The 15,169-nt window shown below is 38.1% G+C and overlaps 1 protein-coding gene across 6 annotated transcripts in view; it reads right to left on the bottom strand.

Moving 5' to 3' along the window:
- The window catches only part of ABR (ABR activator of RhoGEF and GTPase), a 328,573-nt gene that overhangs the window by 4,516 nt on the left and 308,888 nt on the right, over positions 1-15,169 (bottom strand). For all 6 annotated transcript variants that reach the window (XM_063450023.1, XM_063450024.1, XM_063450025.1 and 3 more), the window contains 5 exons: positions 5,867-5,926; positions 5,237-5,346; positions 4,903-5,042; positions 4,271-4,405; positions 3,426-3,531 (listed from right to left, as the gene is read on the bottom strand). In XM_063450023.1, the coding sequence (XP_063306093.1) occupies positions 3,426-3,531; positions 4,271-4,405; positions 4,903-5,042; positions 5,237-5,346; positions 5,867-5,926 (551 nt within the window). The remainder of the gene's footprint in view (positions 1-3,425; positions 3,532-4,270; positions 4,406-4,902; positions 5,043-5,236; positions 5,347-5,866; positions 5,927-15,169) is intronic.

Raw genomic sequence — 15,169 nt, 5'->3', positions numbered from 1 at the left:
CCATTAAATAAGATAATCCAGTGGTATTGTACAGTCAGATATACATGAGAATATAAATATATATGTGCATTCTTAAACCAGAGGAAAAAATTAAACATTTCACCCAAAATTGCTATGAAGTACAAATAATCTAAAACCCAATAAAATAAAGTAGTGATTACAGATCTACTCAAACAATATGCTGAACAGCATAAACATTAACCTAATTATAAGCCTGTACAAATAATAAATACACTATAAAAAACATAAGCATGCGGGGCGGGGCCTGACTGCAGAGCTGAGAGGATGCTAGCCTCAGCAGCTCCTGCAACAAACAACAAATAAAGCAGCTTCCAACAGCTAAAACCAAGATTAAACGTGACAAAATAGTCACTAAAGGTGGGGTGATACCACCATAGTCAATCTACAAGTATAATCCGCTTGGCAAAAGTCGAAGGCCTACCCACATGGCAGGCGCGGGAGGGACGGCCGCTTTCCCGGCGCCACACAAAGCCTACTCTGCAAACCTGGGTCTCTGTTCCCCCCCCCCCCCCCCGGACCGGTGGGGGTTATCCCGGTCTACCTCCACACAGAGAGCATTCACCTCCGAGACACTACAAGGCACAACATGAACCGTGCAGCACAAGGCCGAGTCAAGATGGCCGACCACACCGCAGCCCTGGCAGGCCAACAAAATGTAAGCGACTGGGCAAAGGCTTTTGAGGAAAAATTTTACGCCGTATGCAGGCGCTTCTGGGAGCGACTGGAAAACAAAAACTGGCCTCCTGCACCGACGCCAGACAAAACAAAACTCAGGTGTCTGGAACCCACTCACGTTCAGCTGGGACACCCGGCTACCCCCTCTCCACCACGGAAGCAGGGGAACTCCGAGAAGGGTAAATTACAGAGCCCTGACTCACCTCATGGAGCACCCCGCACACTCCCTATACGAGACAACACCAGTAAGCACAGCAGGGGGGAGACCTTCATCACAGTTGACACGCCAAGCCCCTGCAGCAATTCGGAGAAAATACCCGAGCCTATCCCACCGATATGTCAAGACCCAACGGAGGCCTAGACAATCAGATGGCGTAAGAAATAAACGGCGCAAAAAGGGGCTGAAGAACTCCTCCATGCCTACCTCCATGCAGACGGGCACAACCCTGAGGGCCCAGGGGAGCAAGGTACGCCAGCGATTGTCCCACTCCTACACCGCCCCAGCCAGCCACACTGGCCCACGCTAGGGCCACAACATCAGAGACTCTGGCACTCCTGGGTCGCTGACCCCCCACTTATGGGCATCGGCTAAAGTGACTCACAACAATGCGGATGGAATTTTACGGATGCTGCATTGTTTAGAAAGAAGCCCGGTTTTATATGTTGTTTATTTCCACTGACATTATTGACCCTAGACAGAAGGTATTTTACCTTTAGCCTTCTGAGCACAGTCCTAAGTCAATCACTATATTGTTAAAAGTTGAGCAGGCTCTACCTAAATACCCCATCTCTATGTCAGCCATCAGGTGACGTTTTACAAAGAATGCCTATACCTGACCTTAGCTAGCTAGGCGGCAATCAACTGGGCAGAAACCTAGATTAGTCACCAAGGGTATGCTTTAAATTCTACATACTTAGTCTCAGCACCCTTTCCAGCGACTTTTCTGACATATTACTCACTGGGCCCGGCAGAGTCGCTGCTTAGCCTGATATATACACAAGTTTCCTTGTGGGTCTCTGAGTATCTATAGCCCAGATGTTGTGCCAATATCGGATCGGTGAACCTTTAATCACTTGTTTCTTTAACTAGTATTAATCATTATCATGATTATCTGGAGGGTCCTCATGGTCCTCAAACGTATACTCGGACCGATAGCTTTAACGTGCATGTTTAACCTGATCCTTTGTTTTCCTTTACTCAACTTAAGTGCTTAAACAGTATACTTAGCGTGAGAAACCATTAAGAAATGTCTCTCTCGATATGCCAGTTTACCATGATGTTATCATTATAGTATAAAATAGTGCCTGTTTATTCTTGCCCACAATGTTCTACCACTCGAGTAACCAACTAATGGTCAATCGCTGTCGTGGCGTGACATACTTGTATGTTTATATGTGCACTGCAAAAATAAAGAATTAAAAAACAAAACAAAACAAAAAACATAAGCATGCCTATAATATGGTTTGCAACACATGGAGGCTGTGGATCTACAGCTGTAGTTTATGATCTATTTTTGGCCATCACAGTCTCCATTCTTTCTTTTCTCAAGGAACATGGCAATATTTCAATATATAGTTTTAGGATTCAACAGCAAAAACATTTAAAAAGTGGACTGGTGTTATATCTAGCACTGGCCACGGCAAAGAATGTCAAACGCATACTCAAAGTATTTAAGTGAGGAAAGAACAGCAAATCTGATTTCCAAATCTGTAATTCGATTCACCTGTCTGAGTTTATTTACGATCACTGGGGATCCATTAACATGAATTCACTGATAGGCACACATAGCTGTGAAAACCCAAACCATGAATCCGAAGACCTTCCTAATATTTGTATTATTTATGTACAAAGAAATGTTCTACATTAAAGGTTCTGTACTGCCAAAGCCATAGTGGATCTCCATGAAGACAGTCTATGACTGCTGGTAATGTACTTGTCTGTATGACATGATTACAACTGCCTTTTGAATTTAACTCTTGTATGATAAACTGTGCACTTTCCCTGTGTAAACACCAATTTCCTTATAGTATTATTTTCTTTATATCGTCGTGGTGTTCAGTCTTCAGTGTGTATACAGCATGTACTTCTATGCAGTTTTAAATATATTTTTTAAACGTTCTCATTCTCTATTATTAGATTCAATACTTTGCATTTAACACAATTGTTTTACTGGTTGTTCTGTGGCACTTCATGTTGAAGCTCAGGACTAGCAGGACATAACAGCATACAAGAATCATCTCGCCAATAAATCCACCCCACAATTGGAGATCCCATCCCTGTCAGAAGACACATCCAAATTCTCTGCAATTCCCAGCCCTGACATTCACAGTGTTTAACTTTGGTCGACTCTATGCCACCCAGGATATGCACTACTGAAAAAAACATTGGTGTGCATCCAGTAAAGTGTTAATTACATTTCTCCTAGCTATATAAAGGTCTCGGTGGTTTTTTGCTAGTTTGGATGCCCAGAGATGGGAGGTAAGAGTGAGTAATTCTCTTGTGTGAAAGGATTGCAGTGGGGGTGGGTGAGAGTGATTATAATCTGACCAAATCATACAACCAAAACATCTAATTTTCATGGTGTTTATACAGTGAGGCCAACTGCAGGATGAAGAGGGCAGTCCTTTTTTGTATTCACTAGACGGTAAGCATCACAATATACAGATATGGAATTTGAGCTGGTTAGCGCACAAGAACCCATTTTGCTTGCTAGAAATGCTATATTTACCTTTTTAAGTGCTGAAGCAGAAAGAGGAAAGTCATTAGATTAGGGTCGGGTAGAGATCGCAGAAGGTGCATCATACAGTTTTCCCTGGCTGCTGGGTCAGACAGAGCTGTTAAGTACAGGAAGAGAGGATTAAAAAGTGACACACATACATCATAAATAAAGAAAACATCAGCCTGTAAGTCTCTGTAAGCTGCCGTTTTTCCTAATCTCACAGAAACAAATACTGTCTGGTCTTAGACAGATTTACAAATATTAGTCATTTCAGTTTAGTTGGGACAATGTCATTGGGAGTTCAAGGTCACCATATACTGAATAGCAACAGAATGACACTCTTCGCCCACACAACATTCATTTATTGGCACGCTTTTATACAAGCACCCCACACACCTAAAGATTAAGGTAAAAAAAAAAAAAAAATATATATATATATATATATATATATTTTTTTTTTTAAAAACATTTACAAATTAGGAATAAACACAGTGTTTTGTGCAAACTAGACAAAAGAGCAGTTTAACAGAGTACCTACCCTCTTCTCAATTGCCTATTCACATTTATGAAATTAATTTAGTAACTAAGACACACGTGAAATAATACATCTTCGCCTGACATTCTAGGCAGCTTATTATTACGACCCCCTAGATTCTAGTATGAAGGGTAGAGGTTCTATGATTACCTCCGCAAGGCTCAATCTAAAAGGCAATCCGTAAAAGGTTACAGTCCGATTGTGGAAACTGCACAGTCCCCATCTCACTAAGCTAAAACATGGTAAAGTATATTGTATAGACAACAGTGATAAAAGCAGAGAACCCAGAGAAGATTTAAAATGTGAATAGAAAACTTACCTATTCCTTCAATAAAAGCAAGATAAAGCCTGTCTGTAAGGAGAGGTTCTGGCAGCTCACGGAAGTAAAGTTTTAATGTCCCTGCTATGGCATTGATGTCCATGTCACTCAGCATCATGAGAATGTCCTTATTATCTGGTAAAAATGAGTGAATACAAGTATTAGTTTGTAACCTTTCTCACCAATACTCTTGAAAAAATTAAAAGATGGAGATATTATAGTATCTATGTAACCATCACATGAGATTTACTACTGGTTATAAAATGTGCTTATATTTTGAATGTTTGTAAAACAACTTTCTTTTCCCACAGTTCTTCTCATATAATAAAATTGCTTCTCTGTGCACATTTTATAACGAGAATATAGCTTGTGAGCAAAGTTATGACATTTGGGTCAATGGCAGACTCCGCACAGTCAAAAAGTACACGAATGAGCCACACACCATTTTTTTATTCAAGAGGAACCCTTATCATTTTAAAAAAAAATAATTACGGCAATTTTTTTGTGTTGGATAAACTCTCCCCCAAATGGGACATTTGTGTGTTAAGTTCTAAATAAAAAAACAAATAAACAGTCAAACAGGTAAACAAAGAAATAGCAGTGAATGTCCCCAAGGAGAACCCGACACTCACTTGCATCAAATGCAGCTTTCAAAGCCTGAATATCCGTAGCCACTCCAGATATTCTATAAATTCCAACCTCCTCAATGCCCCGTTTCTCCACTTCCTCAATACATTGACGCACGATATATGGCACCTTGGATCTCTCCCGCCTGTGAAGATAACAATGAGGCTCATTTGATGATCACTAACAAGCTCAACTTGCGATCTCTGGGAAAGACAAACTGTAGAATGTCACAATGACTTCTGCACTAATTGGAGAAGGTCACCACAGAGTGACATTGTATTTAATGAATGCTTGAGGAATACGTGGATAAAGAATAAATACAAATGGTGGCTGACTTACTTTGTCACCACGCTGATTTTAACACCAAAAACCCCGGTTTGTTTTTTGGAGGGTGTTCTTTTCAAGCTCATATCCCGACTACTGAACTTCATGGAAAACTCAACTTTGATCTGGGGATAAATGAAAAAAAAAAAAAAAAGGTTATTTTATGATTTTGACATATTACTTGGTCATTATTATAAAATTAAATACAATTAACAAGTTTACTATATTCCAAACAGAATGTATTACACAGTAACACCCAGTATTACGTTACTTTTACTGTTCTAATACTCCAATGTGTCTGGACAAATGTGACAAATTACATATAAGCAATTTTTGTGCAGTGCTGCATAGAGGAATGCTCTTTAAATAATTCCCATTGATCAGTAAGGGCTTGATAATACAGATGTCAGCAGAAAATATTTTTTTCCGGCTTCTTTAGACCTGCTGAGCATCATGGAAACGAAAAAATCTTCATCACCAAGGTCATCACTTACAAGTGCAATAATGAAGGTTAGGTTACAGTTCGCTATCATTAATGGGTGGATTTTCTTAGTTTTTAATTACTCATCTTTTCTTTACTTCCTTTTTCCTAAACTGCAATAATACTGCACAGAAAAGCAACAACCTGTTTGAACTCCAACTTACCCCATTCATCTCGATCACATCCACGTGCCAGTTCTTGCTTTGTACACTCTGAGGATCCAACTGTAATACAAATCAGAAAAAGGATGAAGATTTCAATTGGTACAGATTACTATAATTTTAGGAGAATTGCCACTGACACTTTCTACTATTACTGAAAACAAAACATTAACCTCCCGGCTTGCTATTTCTACAAGGTGGAGGCCTGCGATTGCTTTTTTTTCCTATACACCTGTCAGAAAGACCATTAAAAGCCTGCCGTGGCAAATCTGTTTCCAGCTAATTAGTCTTGCATAAACAAAAACTCAGTATTAGAAAGTTCATGTTTACCAATTCAGTAACCAAACATATTTCCTGTTTATTTATAACCCATGGGAAAGGCATCCAGCAATTTCCTGTCATGGCCCTTTTTGCCCATGGTTTGGGAAAAGCATATCCACTACACAATAGCTTCGATACCATTGGTACTTTGATATTATTTCTTTGCATAAGTACTAGGGAGACTGAGAGCCATAAAGCTCAATTAACAAGGCAATAATATTTGACTGACCTGTCAAACAGGCAATACTCAAATGCTCACATTGCTGGATAACAATGTTTTTTTTGTTTTGTTTTTAATTACCTATATAGTAATTTTGTTTTCTACAATGATTACTTTGTCAGGGAGTACCCAACTGCATTTTTAAAAAGAAGGAAGAAACAAATTCAAATAAAACACATAGGTCTTGCCAAGAAAGAGCCTGGTTACATACCAACCTAGTATCCCTAGTTAGGTCTCAAATCTTATAGACCCTTTTTTTGTTATATTATCCAAAATCCAAATACAAAATGGTTTGTGTGTGTGAATGGGAGGATACAAACAAAACACACATAAAGCACACAAACCACAATAGAGTTGTTTATAAACTCTAGTATTGAAAAAATGGTATCACTTTTAAGTTCCAGTTGCATACATGCTTATCAATAGGTAGTGAGTCACCCTAATTATCCCAGCATAGCCCATACCCCCTGGTCACAGCTCCAGCCACACAGCCTGCAAAAAAATGGGGTGTGTTTTACCCCCTTACATAACATATACCAGTAAACCACATTCAAATAATTATAGAACTGCAAGCAACTCGTGCCGTGAAAAGCTCCTACGTGTCACATATGGTTAGGGCTAGTCTAGACATAAAAATAATATTTAATACTAAAAACATGTCCGACTGCGGATATTTCTACAATGTACTGCACCACAACAAAACTAATAAAATACATCAAACTAAGGAAACTAACAGGTCATTTGTAGACTGATCCAGCTAATATTTTCCAATCTTTTTACCATCTTGTTGAGATACTCGCAAGGACAAAACAAACCAAACATCAGAGAAGAAACACCAAAGAACAGAGAGCATAGGTCTATTTAAATGATTTACAGTGGGATAACGATCTAGAGAGAGCATAGGTCTATTTAAATGATTTACAGTGGGATAACGATCTAAACAAGACCAGTACAAGACAAACAGTTCTGGGTAGTATCTTTGTCCAGATGTGCAGCTAATCATTTTTCAGACAGAACAATGATAGATAATGGCAGGTCCCCTAGCTGGGAGGATGCAATGATCTGATTTCACTAATGCTTTGGGAAAGGACAGTAAGAAAGGTGAAATAAGCATTCCCAGTATGAAAAATTACATTCAAATAAAAAGTTAAACCGAAATAGAAAAGGACATGTATAATGTGATATGAAAAGGAAGATCTAATTTGGCAGTCCGGTGATATTGACATTACACGCACAATGATAACAAGTTTAACACATGACGCACAGTAGCAGATAATGAACTCACTATAGAACGACAATCGAGTTCAATTTAAACATGTGATGAAAAGGCCTGAAATACTTAATAACATTGCTCAGGTCTGTGCAGGTAAACAGCCATATTTGAGGGTCTCCTAGGTTACTTATAAGGGAGAATTTGACTATCTGGAATTCATACATCTGGTGAGGTTTCAGATTCTGTATTATTGATATCTCAAATAATTTAACATTTACTCACATAGGGAAAGGTGTATGTAACAGACATTTCTGCATACATTTATTTTCTAACATTTTTAAGGCAAATCTAATTATGCAGTGAAAGATGCAGTAGACACGACATTCAGAAGTCCACTAATCTACGTATAGAACAGGTGTTAATACAAAACAGATTTATTTTTGGGTCTATTCAGTGAACTGTGACAGGTGGTGAATTCATAATGGTCTTGCAAAAGTTAGGCAGAAAGCCGAGCGAGATGGTAAAAAAAAAAAAAACAGAAACAAATGGGCTGAACTCAAGATGTTTTTTTTCCCCATTTGGGCTGTTCCCGGTCTAGTTTCACCATATAAACACTCTGAGAGAATCAGCCATAATGAAAAGGGAAAATCAAGGAAAAACAGAAGAAGAAATATAATAAATAAATAAAAAGGAATATACAAATTCACTACCCCTAAAAATTATATAAAGTTTGAAGATAGATTTATAGTATGTTTTAGTTTTAGGGTGGTAGGGTTTCTTTGTTTCACACATCAATAGTTGAAGATTTGTCCTCATAGAAAAGTAAGAGTAAAAATATATAGCATAAGTATTAATACATAATGTGCTCCACAAATGACATTTCAACTGAAATTGTTCCAAAAGCGATGCTTTTAACGAATAATGGAGAGGTCCCTTAGAACGATGACTTTATAAAAACAGTACCATTGAAGATGGGACAATTACAGAAACATTCTATTCTTAAAATGTCTGAGACCACAGACTTCCTTCCCACGTCTGATCTTCTCTGGAGCACTGCTGTTCTATTTGTGCATATTTTACAGTCAGATTCTGGATAAGATAACATCAAGTTATGAAGAGCCAAGCAAGAAAGTAGTGACAGTTTTGGGAAATGATGACCACTTGGTCAAATGAGTAACAATAACAGAAATAAGAGCTCAAGATAATTTGGATGCTAGAAATACAACGAACGTGTGGGGAAGAAAATATCTAAAGGTGTACAATACATTATGTGCTGCAGTTTGTGTTTTGGGCGTATGATGGATGTGATTAATTAAATTGTGGTATGTGCCAATTTTTACTTTATTTGCACTAGATTGTATTAATTATATGATAGTTTGGTACATTTGTTTGCACATGGTATGATGGATTTACTTATATTTTTACTTGTATTGTGTCAGGTATTATTAGGCTGTTAAATATATTTTCTTTTAATGAAGAAGAGATTTTATTTCTTAGGTACTGGAGGTACTATATTAGGTAAGGCCTGCTAAAGCTTAGGCCAAGAGCACATTTTTTAATACAATATATTTTATCAGTCGCTACTGTATTTGTGATCAGAGGCCAACTGTGTTTCATTGTTCTTGTATGTACATTGTACAGTGATAAAGTTGAAATAAAAAAATAAAATAAAAAATAGGCAGGGTATGGAAGGTATCGCATGTAAATTAACTAAGCGATGAGGGCGCAAACATTAATATCCAACGCATCGCCATAACACTGATCTCACTTCACCTCGAATGGCAGTATGACATCAATGAGAAGCAGGATAACCCTGCAAACAAAAATTAGCCGTCTCTGCAGACCGGCAATGTTTTCATTTGCAGGGTTAAAACTGGGGCAGATGGCAACCAGACCACATCATTGAGATGACATGTTCTGGGTGCCTATAATGTTCCTTTAAATCAGGTCACAAATTTTAAACGGCACCCAATTATTTGACTAAACTTAATTAATTCTGGCAAGTTTATAAATGTCAGGTCACAAAGAAAATGTTACAAAGGGGAACAGCACCTACCCATAGGGTGCACGGGAACTTCAGTGTGTCTACAACTGATCTCTGTGTTCTTCATGAATTCTTATTTCTGGATGCTAATTCACTATAGAAGTATCTATTTTTAAACTCATTTAATGAGATTACATTACATGCCTCATTCCCCCCCCCCCCCCGCTATTAAACAGAATTAAAAATATCATGCCTTGCTTAAAGAACTACGTAAAAGTGCAGCATCTAATTATTCTTCTGTATTTCATCTGCTCTCTCTGGGGTTGTCCACCAGAAACCAATGGCTAAGATTCTCCATCTTCAGTGACTTCAAAGGAAAGCTTCCATTAGACTGTGGAGGTTTACATGCGCAAATAGCAAGCTCCAGTAGTTGCAATTTAGCTGAACCAAGGTCTTGAGTCAGCAGGTAGAGGCATCCTTTCAATGCTCTGACTAGCACCTCTTACCGAGGCTAGATGGAACAATGTGCATATTCACACTCTGTAGAAAGGATTCTTACAGCTAAATAACCAGCTGATGACATTTATTTATCTTAAGAAAAAAAGTTGGCCAATTATCAAATTCAGCAATGCACACTGATGGCATATTTATGGAGCTGTACACCTGGTTATTATATAAACCAAGACTGCCATATCTTTCATTATTATATATTTTTCTAAATCTGTGTTTTATTGTGCGTTTTCCGATAAGAATCAACACACAGTAGGAACAAAAATGACAAGAGTTAGTAGCGTCTCCACTATTATATGGCTAAAAACCTACTACTGATCTGAGCTTTTATAAAGAATTTGCACTGCAGAGCTAACTTAAATATTGCGCCATGCCTTCCTATCTCCATGAATAATTTTTATTGAGTTTTTTTATTGGATATAAAGTACACAAAGAAGGCATATATTTAAGTAGGTGTGAAGTACATTGACATACAATATCATACAGAACATTCCATAGCAACATTTAACCGTTTATTGACCTTAACATCCCAACATCTATAATTCTGTCATATGCACTTTACGGGAAGTGTAAAACCTTTTCCGAAACTGACCCTTTACCATAGAGTACTGCCCTGATTGAATGAGGGTGTCTTTTTGTATCCTTTTATAGTAACAAAGAACAGAAATAGGGGAAAAGTTGAACATGGGGAATGGGGAGGTGTAAAGTGGTGTATATCCTCAGTGCTGCTCCTGCGTCTGGTGTGCCCTGGCCAAGTACGTTGGCACTCTGGTGGTGGTCTTGTGTACCTTGGCTGGATGTCTGTTGTCTGACCCACTGCTATTGTACTGGTTCTCACTCGTTTGAAAGTAGTGAAGAAACTGTACGGTAGCATTAATTGGCTGGCTAATGCCGTGTGATGTCCATCTTAATCAGCGCCATGCCTTCCTTTCGAACTTGAATGAGGTTGCAGTGTTTTCTTTCCTTTGATCAATTTTTGATTTTATTTTGCAGCATGGAAAAACAGATCTTTTCTATAGCAACTCGAGGCAGGAAATGGATACCCGGTGCATGTTTCTAATTACGTGGAATTTCTGTTACCACCGAGAAGGAAATATAGTAAAATGATCTAAACTGTTGTGTGCAAATGCAATTTTGAAGTCACACAGTCCATATTGCAATTCGCAAATTTACGAGAAGGAGGAAATTATCTGTGTTTTAGGCCTGAACAGATGTAGCTCTTTTTTTTTCTGTATTACGTACGATCCAAAACATAAGTTTACAGAAAAGTTTAGGACGTACCAACACCACCACTTTTTAGGATTTCTTCCCATGAGCACAGGTGGCTTTTTACAATATGACATTTGTAGCACTAGTAAAGAAAAGGCGATCTCCAATTACATTGAGGGATTCTAAAAGTTAGCACTGCTGTTCAGCTTGGAGAGAACTGAAAAAAATATTTTGGAAGCTTCCCAACATGTTGAGGCTCAAAACTTAAGAAAAACAAAAACAAATGCTCTATTGGGACAATGACTTAGAACAGCTTGTCACCAAGTTCTTTCAAACCTCAAGTATATATCTACACTACCTCAACAGAGCAACTGCAGAATGGCAATGTTTTCAGTGGCAGGGTTAAAACTACAGGGACGTGGCACCCAGACCACTTCATTGAGATGACTACCATCTACCACGAGACTACCATGCCCACACTAAAGTTGATCCAACCTCAAATATGTGATGACAAGACCAGTATTAGACTAATTATAAATGAGAACGAAACAATGTGCTAGTTAAGCTACTAAGAAATTAATAAATTAAAGGTCATACATATTCATGCAGCTCAGTGCAAAAACCCTAGTCTAAGCTTCATACTTGCTTTGTTGCAATGGTAAATGCAGAATAGCAAAATCCGAGTGTCTGGGTACCCATCATTTTGGTATACCGCCTTTAACATATTGAACAGAAAGCATGCCCTTCAGAAACTATCCCACATGTAACATATTGTTGTAGCCGTAATATTTATTGCTGGTCACTAGTGATGTCACGAACGGCGAACTTTTGCAAATGTTCGCAAACGGGCGAACCGGGCAAACCGCCATAGACTTCAATGGGCAGGTCGTCCGTGGCGAACGCGAACATGCGATGTTCGCCAAGAACTATTCGCCTGCGAACCGTTCGGGACATCACTAATGGTCACTAAAGTAACTGGTGAATGTTTCACAGTCGTACAGACTATACCCAGACAGATCGTCTCACTCCCATAACACACATTACAGCTGTTGTTGTTAAAGCATACCTCCCAAGCGCTCCTATTCAGAAGGGACAGTCCCCATTTTGGCTCTCTCCTTTTTTAGGAGCTACATATTGTTGGTGTGTCTGTGTGTATAACATAGCTGGACATCAATAAAACCCACAGAAATGTCTCTTTAAACAACAATAAATGTGTTTGGAAATCAGTCTGTGTAAATAAGATACCTTGCTCTCATTTTAAATTACATTTAGCAAAAACTCATATTAAACATGTCACACCCAAACTCACACCCCTTAAATGAAATTAACACTTTATGCACTACAGTATAACCATTCCACCTCATACCCTGGCACAGACCCCCATGCAGAGTTAACACTATTTTTTTTTTTTATCAGTTTAACCCAGAATGAGGGTGTGTGACATATTAAAACATTAGAATAAAGATGAAGTTTAACAGACAAACAACCCCCAACAAACTACACTCCCATCACACAAAGACAGCCCCCATTCACAGAGCAGACATACAGGCCTCTTTACACATTATCTTTGAATATTATTTCACAGCTGACAGTGTCATAGACCTGGCATTGTATACACAAGTGAAACTGTTCTTGCACCCAAAAAAATAATAACAAATATGACGTTTAAAATTATATATATATATATATATATATATATATATATATATATATATATACGGTATATATCTAAATATATATTTTATGGAATTAAATAGTACTGTTCAAATTTGTACATTATGGCAGAACAATGATTTTCCAGCTGATGGCTGGAAAATATTTCTAAAGTGCCCAGGAAGAAGTTTTTTTTTTTTATAAATAAAATGTTTACCGTGGGAAGGAAAAGCATTGGGGAGACTGAAAACAGAGGCATGTCAAGAAATGGAACACTTTAAATTCAGCATCTGCACTGAATGTCAAATATTCCTTTAAGAGAAAGGTCATAAGAAAATTGCTTCCCCTAATTTACTGGGAAGCCACACTGTAATATAATATAGTTTCAAGTGGGTTACAGTTTATTTCGCACTTATTTGAAATATGTATAATTTGTGCCATTATAAAGCATTAAATGTCACCCCTCCCTCATGTTTATTTAACTCCTAAAATGTATTAAGCAGCCTGTCATGACTGTAGTAGTTAACAGTAAGGAATGCCGGCTGAGATGACATGGAAAGTACATTTTAAACTACATCTGGCCAACTAGAATTATTCTATGCCCTGGAAGCATTGGACGTGCTGCACTAAGAGTTGGCAAGCAGAAGGAAAACGTTGCTAAAGCATAGCCCAAATAATAAAAAGGCAGGCTTCAGCACTAAGCAGACTGTAAATATAAAACAAGAGCCAACTGGGTCCGTTTACATTTTAGCTGTGATTCATTAATGCTAGTAATCAATCCTAGACAGAGCAGACAGGTTGGAATGATTCATTCTAGTTTGACGGACCTTGATTTGTATTGTTTCCTTGCAAAATGATGTCACAGGTGACATCACATTCTCCGTAGTCACACCAACACCTGTTGACTCACAAAGTCTAGAGACAGACCTAATGTTATCATAGTCCAAGCATGCTTCTACTGAACTGTAACTTTTTTGTATAATAGTCTCTGTTGGACCAGATGAGGCCTGATGCTTACTGTGCCAACCATTAAAGGACAACCAAGCAATATACAAGCATGTTAGTCCATAGGATTACAAAGTATATGCTGAAGGAAACAATGATGTGAAAAATTAGGCCAAAAATAAACACAAATGAAACCTTTACTAAATAACGGAGTTGTGATCGGAGCAAATCTACATTCAGCGCTAGTGGCATTATCTAAACAATTCTACACGGAGTGTTTCGAAGTTTATTTTTTTCAAAGGAACAGCAAATTAACAGCAATAGAACACAAACAATTCACTTTAACATCTTTTATCAGTTATACGAATTGAAAAATAAGTGTAAGGGGTGTAAACAGTTGCTGGGCCAGTTGTGGGAACTTCCTGCATTATTGCTGAAGATGTGTGGACAAATCTCACTGAGAAACAGAGTAGTAAAAATAGAGGAACCCACTAGTTATTAGGTGATTTAGATCTCAGGGAATTGGTGAATGGGGACCTCAGGAAAACATTTTCACCATCAGCCAGCAGTAGCACAATAAGATAAAATTGCCTTGGGCATTAAAAAGTGAATTTTAGTCATGTCAAGGGAGCCTAGAGGTTAAAAACCTCCATAGCTTGGATCTCGTTAGGTTAAGGTCATGGGTATGTTGTGGACTACTTCTCCATAATACTCTTACAGCCATAATGCTGGTAAAATATCTTGGGAGATGTAGTCCACAATATCTGGAGTGCCGTAAGTTGTAAGTTTAGGTACTTGAGTCAGAGCAATAGTACCAATAGGTCATAATTGTATAAATACCTGGCTGCAATGAATGTGTTTTAGGCAATTTTTGTATTCTGTAAGTGACATTGGTGTGTGATCGATGAGCATGGATGCCAAGTTACATCATGAAGGATGGTCTACCATTCTCATCTAGCGACATTAAGGAGCATTCCCACCACCTGCGAAGTAGATGCCACAACTTTCCAAATGTCTACAATAAGCCCATCATCTCATGGAATGATAGTATGCAGAAACAAAAATGTTCTATATCACACCATGAGTGGTTTGCAGAGAGAGTAGCAATTGATAATAGTGCTATGATGTATATATTATAGAAGTCATTGTGAGTGAGAGTGAAATCACATTCTTGGTTCTATTTGGCCATGAATTTGAGCAGAGGACTTTAAGATTGTGGAATAAAAAGGTAATATAAAATAGGAGTGACAT

This window comes from Pelobates fuscus, chromosome 1 (assembly GCF_036172605.1).
Source record: "Pelobates fuscus isolate aPelFus1 chromosome 1, aPelFus1.pri, whole genome shotgun sequence".
Lineage (NCBI taxonomy): Eukaryota > Metazoa > Chordata > Amphibia > Anura > Pelobatidae > Pelobates > Pelobates fuscus.
This window is presented reverse-complemented; position numbering and strand designations above follow the sequence as displayed.